The 16,303-nt window shown below is 52.8% G+C and overlaps 2 protein-coding genes across 2 annotated transcripts in view; one reads left to right on the forward strand and one right to left on the reverse strand.

Annotated features, from left to right (window-relative positions):
• On the forward strand, window positions 1-15,504 carry LOC116812170 (long-wave-sensitive opsin 1). Its single transcript, XM_032757874.2, has 6 exons — window positions 1-194; window positions 6,112-6,408; window positions 8,396-8,564; window positions 10,338-10,503; window positions 12,061-12,300; window positions 14,574-15,504. Exons 1-6 carry the CDS (start codon window positions 83-85, stop codon window positions 14,682-14,684), a joined length of 1,095 nt encoding a protein of 364 aa, XP_032613765.1. The 5' UTR covers window positions 1-82; the 3' UTR covers window positions 14,685-15,504.
• The window catches only part of LOC116812169 (testis-specific protein TEX28), an 18,791-nt gene continuing 17,452 nt past the window's right edge, over window positions 14,965-16,303 (reverse strand). Inside the window, exons 3-4 of the mRNA XM_058441555.1 lie at window positions 16,090-16,225; window positions 14,965-15,470 (exon numbers count right to left, since the gene is read on the reverse strand). Of these exons, the coding sequence (XP_058297538.1) occupies window positions 15,114-15,470; window positions 16,090-16,225 (493 nt within the window). The 3' untranslated portion in view covers window positions 14,965-15,113. The remainder of the gene's footprint in view (window positions 15,471-16,089; window positions 16,226-16,303) is intronic.

Consider the following 16,303-nt stretch of genomic DNA (forward strand, 5'->3'; position numbering starts at 1 on the left):
CCCACTGGCCGGTATAAAGTGCCGTGACCCTCAGGTGACGCACCAGGGCTGGCTGCCGTCGGGGACAGGGCTTTCCATAGCCATGGCCCAGCAGTGGAGCCTCCAAAGGCTCGCAGGCCGCCATCCGCAGGACAGCTATGAGGACAGCACCCAGTCCAGCATCTTCACCTACACCAACAGCAACTCCACCAGAGGTGAGCCAGCAGGCCCGTGGAGGCTGGGTGGCTGCACTGGGGGCCACCGGCCACCCACCTGCCCCGCCCAAGGGAATCTCTCTTCTGCACGTCCCCACCAGCAGAGAAGGCTTTCTCCCATAGCTTTCCTGATGACATGAATTGGGGGGTCCTCTCCAAATCTTGAAGGACACCATAATATCGAATATGCATTCTCAAGCCACACAGGCTTCCCAGCCCCTTTGAGAATCCGTGGCCGAGGAAGAGTTTATGTGCTCTTTCTTTGTGGCCCGTAGATGAGTGTGTTCACTGCTAGCGAGTGACCTCTCATTCCACGGAGTCCCTCAGCTTCCTGGGGAAGAGCTGGGTCTGTCTTTACATTTGAAGCCAAAAGGAGGCAACGTACTGACACAACCAAGGGAGGCGGGAGGGTGGGGAAGACAGCAGCAGAGGGCAAGAAACTTCTAGAACTTCAGGGTCGGCAAAGGCTGTAGCAGTCATTTTGTCGAACTCCATGATGGGGCCACACGGCTTTTGGCTGCACACCTCTGGGGGAAGAGGCTGCATTGGCGCCCAGGGCCATCTTTCCATTTGGAGCAGTCCTGGGAGAGAGGGCTCAGGCCCAACAGAAAGCTGAAAGCTCTCATCAGGGCAGCCCGAGTTCTGCCATTGGGAGTTGCCCAATCCAAAAGTTTTGCACGCAGGCCCTCAAAGAAGCTGAGGACGACAGTGACCGCCCCACTCCTGACCCTCTCCCCGGGTCCCTCCTCCAAACCAAATTCCTTTGGTGCCTTCAAGAACATCGTGCAGGCCGGGCGCAGTGGCTCACTCCTGTAATCCCAGTACTTTGGGAGGCAGAGGCGGGCAGTTGACGAGGTCAACAGATAGAGACCATCCTGGCCAACATACTGAAACCCCATCTCTACTAAAAATGCAAAAATTAGCTGGGCTTGGTGGCGCATGCCTGTAGTCTCAGCTACTCAGGAGGCCGAGGCAGGAGAATCACTTGAACCCGGGAGGTGGAGGTTGCAGTGAGCCGAGATCACACCACTATGCTCCAGCCTGGCCACAGAGTGAGACTGTGTCTCAAAACAAAACAAAACAAAAAACAACATCGTGCAGGCTGTGGTTTCCAGAAGCCACGCCAGCTCCTTGGTTGCCAATAAATATCCCGCTGTGGGGTGGCCAGGACCGAGTGCCAATTAGTGACAGAGTGCCCAGACCAAACCGGATGAGGATCTTGCAGTTGACTTCAATATGACTGTGCCCAGAATTTCCTCGGTGGCAATGCAACAGTCTCTTCCTAGATGCCCCCAGACTTCATCAATGCATGATGCTTCAATGCACTCTTTTCAAATGTGGGGATGGGTTTTTTTTTTCCCCACAAAACTTCAAGCATCTACTAAAGTAGAGGGAAGAGTGTAATGAACCCCGGGACCCATCACTCAGCTTCCACGGTTTCATCTCATTTCATCTGTAACCCCTCCACTACCCTTTCTTCCTGATTCTTGGAAGCAAATCCAAGGCATCACACCCTTCCCTCTATAAATCTTTACTATGTTCCTCTAGGAGAAAACGGCTCTTCTCAATACATAACCACAAGTCATCATCACACCGACAAGTGTAACAATATTTCCTGAATAGCTTCAAATATCCTACTAGTGTTCAAAAAATGTCATACGTATTTTCAGTTTGCTTGAATCAGGGCTCAAATAAGGTCCACACATTCAGATTGATTGATACGCCTTTTGACTACCTTTGAATCTAGAGGCTCTCTTTCTAGCTCCCTGCAATTTATTTGTGGAAGAAAGCAAGTCGTTCACGACGTAGCTTAACAGGCCCCTCTGACGTTGTTCTTATGATTTTTCTGTAAATCGGTAGTTGATCTGAGGATCTGACCAGAGGCAGGTTGGATTTGTTGGTGTGTTTTGGCAAGGAGAGTGTCTCTTTCCTGGGGTGTTGGCAGCTACCGAAGCTCAATGCCCAGACCAATTAAACCACTGGGGATGGAGAACGACGGCATTCGGACACCTTACCCTGCCTTCACCTATTGGTGACCAAAACCGTAACATCTTCACAGGTCTTCTTACCCTGAGGGTATATGCCACTAGGTTGCGTAGTAAACCAGTGTGTTTCAAGTGCCTTAGAATAGTCCCTCTCTAAGTGATATGCCAGTCAAGTGGATATGCATTTAGCTTCATTTCTTTTGTTGCTGATTTTCAGAGATTGTTCTGTAAATTTAAATTTTTATTTTATTTTATTTTACTTTTTCGAGACAGTCTTACTCTGTCGCCCAGGCTGGAGTGCAGTGGCACGATCTCAGCTCACTGCAACCTCCGCCTCCTGGGTTCAAGCGATTCTTCTGCCTCAGCCTCCCGAGGATCTGGGACTACAGGTGCGAGCCACCACGCCCAGCTAATTTTTTTTATTTTTAGTAGCGATGGGGTTTCACCATGTTGGCCAGGCTGGTCTCGAACTGCTGACCTCAAGTCATCTGCCAACCTCGGCTTCTCAAAGTGCTGGGATTACAGGTGTGAGCCACCGCCCCCGGCCACTTAAATTTTGTTTTATAATTATGTAATAAAACAGTTAAAAGTTTCAAATTAAAATCTAGAAAAGAAGGTATATTTGAAGAAGTCTGGCTTCTCTGCGCCACCACCCCCCGCCCCTTCCCTATCTACCTGTATGTCTTTGAATCACTTTGCCTGGGAGTTGACTTTGATTCTCTTGCTCATTGCTTCATGAAATCAGTTCCAGAACTTTCAGGAGGAAGGGGTAGGCCATGACACCAGCTCCAGTTACACTGGTGGCAGCTCCTGTCCCCTCCCCCACTGCTGCTGGGACCTGTTCTCTCCTTTGTCCCCTTGTCCCTGCACTGCCCAATTTGGACCGCAAGGGTTGCCAGGGAAGGGCATGAAGGGCACTGGCTGTCTTGTTTTCAGAGGTCGTAGCACCTAGGTTGCTCCAGCACCTTGCACTTGCCTGCAGGCCAGAGTGTGCCAAACCCTCCCAGTCTCAGCGGCTCTTCCCCAGTTCACCCGAGGTACTTCCCAGGGAAGAGCTGCCGACAGTTTGGGAGTTCTCTGTTCTTAGGTCCATCAGCAACCCCATTGCTCCCCTCTGCTTCCTTCTGCACGGAGACTGATACCATGCAGGTCTTCAACTGTCAATGATCTGTCCCTACTGCTCATACTGGGGGTTCCTCGGGAGCCAGTGCCAAGTATCGGGATTGCAGACATTGCCTGTGGGTTTCCGGAAGCTCCTTGTGTTAGGAACAAATGGGGCCCGTGCACAGAGGGCAGCAGAGGCCTTGTGGGATCCAGCTGTGCTAGGGGTGAGATTTATCTGTCTCTCCTGGCCGTAGCCAGGAAATCCCCATTTTTCTTAAGCTAGCTTGAGCTGGGCTTTTCTAACACACAGCTAAAGAATCTCTTGATAAATCTTGGGACTCTCCATGAGGCCTTATATGGCAGCAGGTCTGTGGCTTGCAATCCCTTCAAGTAATCTGCCAAAAACAGTGTTATGACAAAGGTCTTTCCAACACAAAAGGTGTAGAGCCCTAGCAAACTCCTACAGAATAAAAAGGAGAAATAATTCGTTTGTAGTCCCAGCTACTTGGGAGGCCAAGGTGGGAGGATCACTTGAAGTCAGGAGTTTGAGACCAGCCTAGGCAACATAGCCAGACCCCATCTCTACAGAAATAAAAAAATTGCCATTGTGGTAATGCACGGCTGTAGTCCCAGATACTCGACAGGTTGAGGCAGGAGGATCCCTTGAGCCCAGGAGTTCCACGTTGCAGTGAGCTATGATTGTGTCACCGTACTCCAGCCTGGGTGCCAGAGCCAGACTCTATCTCTATTTGTTGTTGTTGTTGTTTTTTGTTGTTTTTTTTTTTTGAGATGGAGTCTTGTTCTGTCACGCCGGCTGGAGTGCAGTGGCGTGATCTCAGTTCACTGCAACCTCTGCTTCCTGGGTTCAAGTGATTCTCCCGCCTCAGCCTCCTGAGTAGCTGGGACTACAGGCGCCAGCCACCACACCTGGCTAATTTTTTTTTTGTATTTTTAGTAGAGATGGGGTTTCACCATGGCCAGGCTGGTTTTGAACTCCTGACCTCAAGTGATCCACCCCTTCGGCCTCCCAAAGTGCTGGGATTACAGGCGTGAGCCACCGCTCCCAGCCGACTGTATCTCTAAATATACAATAATCACAATCATAATCAGGACACCAGTCATATTGGATTAGGGCCCACCCTAATGACCTCATTTGAACTTGATCATTTCTGTAAAGACCCGATCTCTGAAAGTGCTCACATTCTGAGGTATTGGAGTTAGGACTCCAACCTATGAATTTGGGTGGGACACAATTCAACTCATAACACATTCATTGATGAATTTCCTCATTCATTTATTTTCTGAGCATCTAGTGTATGCTGGACACTCTGTGAGGATGAATGAGTCACAGTCTCTGGTGAGAAAGACAAGGCTTATACTTGTGTCTCGGTACTGGCTGCTATAAGAAATTACCAGGCTGTGCTCGGGGGCTCAGGCCTGCAATCACAGTACTTTGGGAGGACAAGGCAGGAGGATCTCTTGAGGTCAGGAGTTTGAGAACAGCCTGGTCAACATGGTGAAACCCCATGTCTACTAAAAGTACAAAAATTAGCTGGGTGTGGTGGTGGGTGCCTGTAAATCCTAGCTACTACTCGGGAGGCTGAGGCAGGATAATGGCTTGAACCCAGGAGGCGGAGGTTGCAGTCACCCGAGATCACATCACTGCACTCCAGCCTGGGTGACAGAGCAAGACTTTGTCTCAAAAAAAAAAAAGAAAAAGAAAAGAAAAGAAAGGAAAATAAAAGAACCAAAGAGAAATTACCATAGATTGGGTGGCTTTAAAATGACAAATTTATTTCTCACAGCTCTGGAGGCTGGAAGTCAGGGTGCTAGTGTGCTGGGCTCTGGCGAGGACCCTCTTCCTGACTGCAGATTGCCAACAACTCATTCTATCCTCACATGGTAGAAAGAGAGCTAGAGAGCACTCTAGAGACTTTTTTTTTTTTTTAAGTTTTAATTAAAAAAAATTTTTTTTACATGCCCAGGTTGGATTTGAACTCCTGGGCTCAAGCAACCCTCCTGCCTCAGCCTCCCAAAGTGCTGGGATTACAGGCATGAGCCACCATTCCCAGCTAATTTGGGCTGTTCCCAAAGGCTCAAGTGATCCTCCCACGTTGGCCTCCTGAGTGGCTGGGGCTACAGGCGTGAGCCACCATGCCCAGCTTCTAGGACCTCTTTTATAAGGCACTAATTCCATTCATGAGGGCCGCACTTGCTCTGCACACATGACCTAAATGACCTGCCAAAGGCCCCACCTCCTAATACCATCACCTTGGGGGTTGGGATTTCAACACAGGAATTTATGGGGGGCACGTACATTCAGATCATCATGAACAGTAACTCCTATATGTGACAGAAGGTGACAGAGGTGGGTAGTGGTCTTCCCCTCAAGGGAGTGAGTTGCCACTAGCTGGGGAATCTGGAAAGGCTTCTGGAAGGCAAATGCATATGAGCTGGGCTTTACACGAGGAAAGCGTTTGTCTACGGAAGGGCAGAGGACTCGGAGGTAGGAGGTGGGGCTGGGGCAAAGGGAAGAGGGGAGCAGGGAAGTGGGGTGACTGCACACTGGGAGTGGGGAATCAGATGAAGCAGACGATGAGGAGTTCTGTTAAGTTCAAGGTGCCAGTGCCAGTGACCAGCAGGCGATGGTCTCTGGCTTGAGGGACAGGATGGAGGGGAGACTGTCTGAGGATGGACAGAGCTGGAGGGAAAGAGCCAACTGCAAAGGCAGGAGGGCGGGAGGGGGAGGGGAGAGGTGGGATCAGCACTGGTATAGACAGGTGGTACTGCAGCCCAGCTCCTCTCTCTCCCCTGCCTGCTGCCCTCAGGCCCCTTCGAAGGCCCAAATTACCACATCGCTCCCAGATGGGTGTACCACCTCACCAGTGTCTGGATGATCTTTGTGGTCATCGCATCCGTCTTCACAAATGGGCTTGTGCTGGCGGCTACTATGAAGTTCAAGAAGCTGCGCCACCCGCTGAACTGGATCCTGGTGAACCTGGCGATCGCTGACCTAGCAGAGACCGTCATCGCCAGCACTATTAGCGTTGTGAACCAGATCTATGGCTACTTCGTGCTGGGCCACCCTATGTGTGTCCTGGAGGGCTACACCGTCTCCCTGTGTGGTAAGCCAGTCGGGGCCCAGGCTCAGCGGAAACCACTCATTCACCCTGCAAGCCCCTCCGGCCACCTCATGATGACCTGGGCCCAGCTGCTCCTGTAGGTCTGTCTCCCTCCACATCTGTGCCTCACATCCATATACTGACGGGTTCTGGAGGCTTCCATCTGAACACTCACATGAAATTCAGCTCCCTGAGTCAAACATACCCTGAGTTCCTACTCTTGAGTCAGGCTCTGCCCGGGGACAGCCAGTTTGGAGCTGTGGGGCTGGTGTGGGAGGAGACAGATACAGAGCTAGACGACCCCAGAACGGTAGGGGGGTGGAGACTCTGGGCACCCTGGACAGAACTCCTCTGCAATTAGGGATGCCTGCTCTTTCAGCTCACCAGCATCCGCTTGTCCCGGAGGAGACACAATTCCCAGATCCTCTCCCGATCCCCATCACTAATATCTCTGTGGGCCACTATTCCGCTCAGGTCAGGAGACAGTGGCCGAGAGGTACCAGTGTGCCAGGCTCTGTGCTAAGGAGGGGGCCCTATACCCAGATGGCGACCACACAGTACCATCATCAGTCCTCTCAGACAAGAAGGGGCCTGGGGCAGGTGGTGGAGGAGCAGCTGGGAGCAGTTTGTGGTTCGAGTGGGTAGAGTCCCACCAAGCAGCCGTGGCTGCCGGACACGAGGTGGGCAGGCCCAGGTCTCAGAGGCCTCAGAGGTCACGCCCAGGAGCTGGGACTTTATTTCAGGAGGGGGAGACCCCACATCCAGCAGCAGCAGCTCCTGTTCTTGCCTCCTCACAACTCTTAGCAGCCTCCCCAACCCCACCCCCTGTCAACTGCCTCAAATTGTACCCACGATGGCCCAGATCAGAGTGGGTGCTTGTCCAAGTCCTGGCACTACCCCGACAGTCTAGAAGGGGAGCCAAGGGAAGGTCAGGCAGAGAAGGTCCATCCCCAGGTCCAAGTGCTCTCTGCAGCAGGCATGGCCTCGATGGTCACACGGCCCTTCCCGAGTGCCCCCTGCATCTCCGCCCACGGCTGTCTCCGTTTCTGCCATGGTCTCCCGCTCACCCTTGCCTCTGCTCATGGTCTGTTCTTGGGTCAGTCAGGTGCCAAGCAGCCGGCACTTCCCCACCAGTTTTGGTCCACAGATGCCCTTGGCCGTGTGGGAAGCCTGTGGACCCCATCTTAGAGGAATATCTGCAAACGCATAAAACGAGACCCATAGGATTACGAAGGCAGCAAATTATATTGAAATACAGTTATCAAAGTATTAAACATTCATCAGTAACATAGTCTTTAGTTAAAAGCATTTATTGGCCAGGCTCATGCCTGTAATCCCAGCACTTTGGGAGGCTGAGGTGGGAGGACTGCTTGCCTCCAGGAGTTTGAGACCAGCCTGGGCAACATAGTGAGACCTCTTCTGTACGACAAATAAAAACAGCTGGGTGTGGTGGCACACCAGTAGTCCCAGCTACTCAGGAGGCTCAGGCGGGAGGATGGCTTGAGCTCTGGAGGTCAAGGCTGCAGTGAGCTATGATGGCACCACTGCACTCAGCCTGGGCAACAGAGTGAGATTCTGTCTCAAAAAGTAAATAAAAATAAAAGCATGTATTAAACGCATTAGTGACACCACTCAGTACTAAGGTATTAAATAACAGGATCCCGCCTGACAACCACTGTTATTTCAGAGTAGTGATGAACATAAGTGATATTCGAACTGTCTGCCACCTCTATGAATTGACAGGAAAACATCTGTGTCCTCTCTTGCTGACCGAGTCACGGGTACTGCTAATCCTGCCATGTTCATAACGGAAGGAAATGCCCAGTGTCTGTTCGAGGTTGGTGGAAAGAAAGATGTCATTTTTTCCACCTCAGTCCGCGGAACCCTGAATTCTCTGTGCAGACGTTTGGGGTCTAAGCAGGAGAGTGGGAAGCTTTGCTTCCCACCTTTGCTTTGGCTCAAAGCCCTCATCTGTCTGCTCTCCCCATAGGGATCACAGGTCTCTGGTCCCTGGCCATCATTTCCTGGGAGAGATGGATGGTGGTCTGCAAGCCCTTTGGCAACGTGAGATTTGATGCCAAGCTGGCCATCGTGGGCATCGTCTTCTCCTGGGTCTGGGCTGCTGTGTGGACGGCCCCGCCCATCTTTGGTTGGAGCAGGTAAGGGTGCGAGGGCACGAGATGGATTGGGCAGGGTCAGACTCTGTGACCTTAAGGCAAATCACTTCCTTTCTCTGGGCCCCTCTGAGCGTGCAATGTCTATCAATGTATGAATGTGGCTGCAATGTAGGAATGGCTCTGTGGTCCCCGAACCTCTGGAAACATATTTGTCCCAAGCACCATCAGGTCACAGGAGCACACGGAGCTCAGGCCATGAGCACAGCTGTCAGTGAACGCACAGCGTGTTTGCATTCCAGGTCTCTTTCTTGCACATGCTGCCCCACCCCGCCCCCCACCTTTCAGAGGCTGCTTGGGTCATAGATCCACCTGGGCCTACAGAGCACATGTCCTGGCCAGGCCAAGCAAGTGACTCAAATGTTTGATTAGGATGGACTGGATGGGACAGCATTTCACTGTTTTATCGACAAGCTTGTGAATAAGTTCTCGTGGTGTTTGGAGAGGGAATGTTCTTTCCTCCAGAACGTTCCACAATTCTAGGAAACAAACCTTGTGGAAGCCTGTCTCTGTCTCCCACCCTCCTCATGCCGCCATGCCCCACACAGCTGCCCGGTATCAAACATGTGTGGCGAGCTGACCCTGGTGGAGGCTCTCCCGCGGGTTATCTCATTTAATCCTCCAGGCCACCAAGTGAGCAGGGCCCTTTATTTCAGTCACGGCCTAGCTGACCTCAGATAAAAGACTCAGCTCTTCATGGGTGTTCTCAGAAGGTCAGGGCAAGACGGAACCTCACACTCCCTTCGTAAAGAGGGGGAGTGATTGGGAAGATGAAAATCTTCTGGAAGCAGATAGTGGAGATGGTTGCACAGCACTGTGAATGTACCATAGGTCATAATGGTACTTTTTTTTTTTTGAGACAGGGTCTCACTGTGTCACCCAGGCTGGCACAGTGCAGTGGTGTAATTACGGCTCACTGCAGCCTCGACCTCCTGGGCTCAAGTGATCCTCCTACCTCAGCCTCCTGAGGAGCTGGGCCTACAGGTGCACCACTTCACCTGGCTAATTGTTTTTATTTTTTGTAGAGACAAGGTCTCACTATGTGTTCCAGGCTCTAGTCTTGAATTCCTGGGCTCAAGCAATCCTCCTACCTCTGCCTCCAAATGTGCTGGGACTATAGGCGTGAGCCATTGTGCCTGGCCTATAATGGCACATTTTATGTTATGTGTATTTTACCACAATTTTAAAAAGAGGAAAGGCGTGACATCTAAAAGCGGACAAGGATTTACCAAAATCCTACCCAACGGTTTCGTTTTGGGTTGATGAAAATGTTCTGGAAGCAGAGGTGGTGACTGCCACCGAACTGATCGCTTCAAATTGGGTAACCTCATGCAACGTGAATTTCACCTCAATTAAAAAAAAACAAGCCAGGCGCGGTGGCTCACGCCTATAATCCCAGCACTTCGGGAAGCAGAGGTGGGTGGATCATGAGGTCAGGAGATAGAGACCATCTTGGCTAACACAGTGAAACCCTGTCTCTACTAAAAATACAAAAAAATCAGCCGGGCCTGGTGGCGGGTGCCCATGGTCCCAGCTACTCGGGAGGCTGAGGCAGGAGAATCGGTTGAATCCAGGAGGCGGAGGTTGCAGTGAGCCGAGATCTCGCCACTGCACTCCAGCCTGGGCGACACAGCCAGACTCCGTCTCAAAAACAAACAAACAAACAAACAAAGAAAAAAAAAACAGCACCATGCCTGGGCTGGGGGTCCTGGGTCACCCCACCCTGCATCAGGACTGGCTGCCGGCCCTTCTCTCCAGGTACTGGCCCCATGGCCTGAAGACTTCATGCGGCCCAGACGTGTTCAGCGGCAGCTCGTACCCCGGGGTGCAGTCTTACATGATTGTCCTCATGGTCACCTGCTGCATCACCCCACTCAGCATCATTGTGCTCTGCTACCTCCAAGTGTGGCTGGCCATCCGAGCGGTAAGCCCCCCGATTCCTCCTGGCCTCACCCCCCTCCTGCCCCTAAGCTGCTCTGCCCTCAAATCAGTCCACTGAGACTCCTAAATTATTTTTTCAAAAATCCCTAGAGAAGAGGATTCTACTGCTATAAGAAAATATTAAGATCCAGCGATGAGAATCAGGCGATTCCTTTGGGGCTGTACCAGTGGCTGCAGGTTCAGCCCCAGCCCCGTTGTCCTCAGCTCTGTGAGACGGGAAAGCACTGCCACTCTCTCCCTGGAGGAGTCCACTAGGGGAACAGAGGTGTGCCTTGCCCCGACCCTGGACAGTTCTCCCCGGGGTGGAAAGGCTGCCTTTCCCACAGAGTAGAGTGGAGCAGCCACATCAGCAAATGACACCTGCAAATCAAGGCGTGTTTTTATGAGGTTGCCACCAGAGTACCCTTGTCCCTTTCATAGGCTGTGGGGCTGACCAAGGAGTGGACCCGAGTGTGCCATTTGCCCCCCGACCCACTCTCCACCCTCCACGTCTGGCCCTCTGCCCTGGGAAGCTGATCCTGTCCGCAGCCATCAGCCCCCATCCCTAGCCTACGTTACCACTGGGAGCCCTGCAGGAAGTCAGAGCAAGGGAGGAGAGCCAGGCTGGTTGTTTCTGTTAGCAGTGGGAGCCCTTTCAGGGTGCTGGCTTTCCTATATGAAGCTGCCTGTGCCCACAATTGGATGGGCATGCCTGCCAAGCTCTCTCTAGAGGAGTCTGTGAACCTATGAAAGGCCCCCTCACCCCGCCACCTTGGGGTGAAGGCTCCCACAGGTACCCAACCATGGCTTGGGCTGTATTAGTCTGGGATGGTGGATCCCTAGCTCCAGAATGTGGCCCCAGCTCTGCTGTCTCGGCCGTCCCTGCATTCCAGCCCTCACACTCCCTCTCTCATCCCCACTCATCTGCCTGCCGTCAGTCCCTCATCCCTGGCAGGCGGTGGCTGGCCTCTGTGGCCTCCCCCACAGTGCCTCTGCCTGGAGGCCATTCGTCTCCTTCCTCTCAGCAGGTGTGAAGGAGCCACCCCACCACAGCTGCCCTCAGCTGCCTCACCATGAGTCCAGGGCAGGATTTAGTCCACAGAGTGGCCAACCTGGCCTAGGAAGCCTGAGGGAAGTGTATGCATTGCTCCGACACTCCCATCGTGCATCCCACCGGCCACTGCTTTCGCCTCCCCCGCCATCTCCATCTTGTTAGCTCCTTCATTCTCCACGCTCAGTGATCAATCAAATCAGGCCTCCATGCTCAGGCCTGAGCGCAGAACAGGACAGTCTGTTAAGGGATCAGGTGAAGCAAAGGAGCTTGTTAGATCCAGCTCTGGGGTCATCTTAGGCCACGCCTAGCTGCGTGCCACCTCCAATTCTAGAAGAACTCCCCCGGAGCCAGCCTGAGGCCGCCATGTCCGCCTGGGGCCAGCTGTGCTCCACTCAGGGCTGGAAGCTGGCTGCTGGGCTCCTCTCCTCCTCCCCACAACTCCCTATGCCTGGGTCACCTGCCTCTTGCTACCCCCAACTCCCAGCTCACTGTCCCTGTCTCCCTCAGGTGGCAAAGCAGCAGAAAGAGTCTGAATCCACCCAGAAGGCAGAGAAGGAAGTGACGCGCATGGTGGTGGTGATGATCTTTGCGTACTGCGTCTGCTGGGGACCCTATACCTTCTTCGCATGCTTTGCTGCTGCCAACCCTGGCTACGCCTTCCACCCTTTGATGGCTGCCCTGCCAGCCTACTTTGCCAAAAGTGCCACTATCTACAACCCTGTTATCTATGTCTTTATGAACCGGCAGGTAAGCAACACCATCAGCAGATCCCACTCAAAATACCGTGTGCCCTAGAAGGGTGCAGTGATGGCCCCACCTGGAATCATGTCTCTGATAACAAGCCCGTGGAGCATCTGGGGGACCCTCCAGGGAAATGACCGGGAAAGGCTCAGCATGTGACCCAGCCCCAGCCAGTACTCCAGCTGGCCCTTAGCAGAAGGCTTAGGTGTGCCCTCTGGAATCCTTCATAGTCTCGGCCTGAGGGTGGCATTTCCCAAAGCGTCTGTGTGCCGTGTGTTCTTCCCTTCCGGTGGCCCCAGAACTATGGCTGCCGAGCTTCAGGGGCTCTCCTGGCGTTCAGACGCTCTAGGAGTTGGTGAGCCCTAGGTACATCCACCCTAGGTGTGCCCCTCTTCTGTTCAGACTCGACCCTTCTCAACCTTCATCTCTCCATTTTCAAACCATAACCTCTGGAATTTGTCTTCCTATAAGAACAAAAGCCGGCCCTCCTTGGCTATGCTGACCAAGAGTTCAAGAGCTTTCACGAGTTCGTGGGTTAGTTCAGGGGGGACGTGCTGTGGTCCTGCCCAGAGGCAGCCACCTCAGCTGGCATATTGGGCCTCAGCAGCAAGCTGCTCACACACCTAAATCCCCCCACCTCTGTAGGTTACAGGCTTCATTAAAGCGCAGCTGTGATGTGACTTGATGATGGCCAGAAAGGTGTGCAGAGGCCTCCCACTTCACCAGGCCCAGTCCATCCCTTCCACTGGGCTCTTCCTTGCTTCTCCATCTTAGAGCCACTCAACGGCTCCAGCCCCTTTGGCTCAGCTTTCACTCACACAAGCCAAGTCTGCAGAGTTCATTAAGGGTTCATTCTCTCTGGTAACTTTTAAACAGTAAGTAGGACCAGGCCTGCAGTGGATTTCCGGGAACTCGCTGTAGCACACTGATGCCCGGAGTGTAGTTCTATCCCTGACCCCCGTTTCCTGACTTTCATGAGGGTCTTTTTCAGGTTTCTGGAATCCTAAACTATCTTGCCAAGTACTGTCTTTACTGGATTATTTCCATTCTCCCTTCCAGAACTCCCCCTCCTAGACAGATGTCCGCACTTCTGGACCTCACCAGGCCTCGAACTTTGCTTTTACCCTTTCCACATAATTATCCTGTCCTGCCACATTCTGAGAGCATTTTCTGGAACGCAGTTCCATGAAGACAGCAAATTTTGCTCAGGACAGAGTCTGGCACACAGTGTGTGCTCAAGCAGCAGCTGCTGAATGGATTCCTCAGCCCTATCTCCCAGCTCTTCAGCCGAGCTGATTCTGCTGTTCGTCCCGTTTCTTATGTTATTAATTTCAACCATCATATTTTTTATTTTGAGAGTTTTGATGCTAGAGGGAGTTAGAGCTAGTCAAGAGTAGGCCTGAAATATTTAGAAAATGCCTTTGGTCTGGGTCCTCAAAGCATTGTGGTTACTTCAGTGATGACACAGGACATGATTTGAGACATTCATATGGCCCAGATCTCTTTGGGGTGAAGCAGCAAAGACAGACCCCTCCTGGTACCGGAAGACGCTTGGCTGGAGAGATGACGTAGGGGCTAGATTGTCATTACCTAGACCTCACCTTGCCCCAGATCCATGGACTGGAAAAAACATGACAACCACATGCCTTTTCATTAGCATTCCTCTGAGCCGCTCAGCAGACAGTCTGGGGACAGGTCACCACTGTGCCTTAGCTGTCACTGTGGATGAGTGTCGTGGGGCTGCCGTCACAAACTACCACAAACTCAGTGGCTTCAAACCACAGAAATGGATTCTCTCAGGGTTCTGGAAATCTTGAGTCTGAAATCAGGGTGTTGGCAAATGGAAAGTTTCCCTATGGAGGCCGAGAGGCAGAAGCAGCTGCAGGGCTGCTGGCAGTCCTTGGCGTTCCTTGACTCCAAGGTGTGTCGCCCCAGTCTCTGCCTTCATCTTCACGTGGCCTTCTTCCGTCTGTCTGCGTGTCCGTGTCCAAGCGTTCCTTTTCTTATCAGGACACCAGTCATTCGATTAAGACCCACCCTGCCCCAGTGTGACCTCGTCTTAACCTGAACACATCTTTTGGGGGACACACTTCAACCCTGTGTAGTCACCATCAACTGCTAAGTCAGATGACATCCCCGCGTGTGAGGGAGAAATAATCCAAGCCTTCCTCCATCCCCCATGGGATTCGGAATGGGTGAAGGGAAGGCTCGGGCACGTACATTCAGCACAGTGCTCCACCCTTCCCTGCTCTGCTCAATAACACTTTCTGTCCTTCCAGTTTCGAAACTGCATCTTGCAGCTTTTTGGGAAGAAGGTTGACGATGGCTCTGAACTCTCCAGCGCCTCCAAAACGGAGGTCTCATCTGTATCCTCAGTATCGCCTGCATGAGGTCTGCCTCCTACCCATCCCGCCCACCGGGGCTTTGGCCACCTCTCCTTTCCCCCTCCTTCTCCATCCCTGTGAAATAAATGTAATTTATCTTTGCCAAAACCAACAAAGTCACAGAGGCTTTCACTGCAGTGTGGGACCACCTGAGCCTCTGCGTGTGCAGGCACTGGGTCTCGAGAGGGTGCAAGGGGGATAAAGAGGAGAGAGCGCTTCATAGACTTTAAGTTTTCCCGAGCCTCATGTCTACCGATGGCGTGAAAGGATCCTGGCAAAATGGAAGTGTGAGGCAGGTGGGCGTCTATATCCATTTCACCAGGCTGATGGTGACACAATCGGCAAGCAAGAGCTGTGGAGGGCTTGCTGGATGCCCTCAACACCCAGGAGGAGGGAGGGAGCTAGCAAGCTAAGGCAGGTGGCCCTCCTGGCCCCTTAAGGTCCATCTGCTGGAGGCCCAGAGTCCTTGGAGTACAGTCCACACCTGGAGGGGACCCATTCCTGCCAGTCTGTGGCAGGGATGGCATGCCACCTCTGCCAGGCCAGGACCCCAAGCCCGATCAGCATCAGCGTGGTGCAAGCACACAGGCGTGAGCTGATCAGTGACGAGGGGCAGGTACACAAGGTGGAGACAAAGACCAAGAGGACGGTTGCCAGTGAGAGGAGCAGACTCATGAACTTGAACAACATCTGCGGGGGACGGCTTTGGAGGTGCTCCGCTGCCTCCAGTTGGGTGACTTGCTGTAGCATCTCCAGCTTGGATATTCGGCTCTTGAAGGTCTCCATGATCTCCTGCAGGAGACGAAAATGCACGCACCAGAAGTCAGCACAGAGCTGTGGTCGTTTATTGAGTTCTTAGGGGTGAGCAGAAAGCACTGTGGGGTGGGTATTCGAGGAGGGAAGCAGAGAGCCTAGAGCACATCCAGGGCAGAGGGGAGGGCGCAGGCTCTCCAGCAACGGGGAAAGCTTCATCTGACCCGGCTGCACTCCCCCATCCACTGTCTCCCAAAGCTGAGGACCCGGTCAAGACACAGCTACCCAGGGACGGGGGTGGGCGCTATGGGAATGGAAAAGTGAGGAGAGGGAAGCCAGGTTTAAGGAGGGGTCCTGAGAGGGCGCTCCCTACACCTGCAGCCGCAGCAGAAGCAGCTCCACCCCAGATCTCCCGAGTCAGAGGTTCACGGGGGAGCACTGTAGCACCAGAGTGGCAAAAGCAGCTAAGCCAGATGGTGGGAAGCAGAGCGTGAGTGTAAAGATCAGATGCTGCTAGCTCTGAAACAAACATGTGTGGCCATTCAACCCTCAGGAGCGGGCAGCTCGAGGACCCGTGTCTTGCTTTGGTTTGGGGGTATCAGAATGGATTCGCTCATCCCTCCAGTCTTCTCACAAGGCTCCCCCAGGAGGTTCTCACCCATATTTCCTTGGCTCTCTCATAGGATAGATAGGCCATTCTCTCTTCGCTGCAGGCCAGATTGTATTGGAGGTTGTAAATCTCATTCAGCTGTCCCTGCAGGCGACCATTCACCTGTTCTTCCATCAGTGCTTGTCTTGGGAGCAAAAGAGAAAGTAAGATTCCTTCAGTGCCTCGCCCAGAGCTCATACCAACAGCGAGCGGTCCTGACCTA

Source organism: Hylobates moloch, unplaced genomic scaffold (assembly GCF_009828535.3).
Source record: "Hylobates moloch isolate HMO894 unplaced genomic scaffold, HMol_V3 SCAFFOLD_7, whole genome shotgun sequence".
NCBI classification, from domain to species: domain Eukaryota; kingdom Metazoa; phylum Chordata; class Mammalia; order Primates; family Hylobatidae; genus Hylobates; species Hylobates moloch.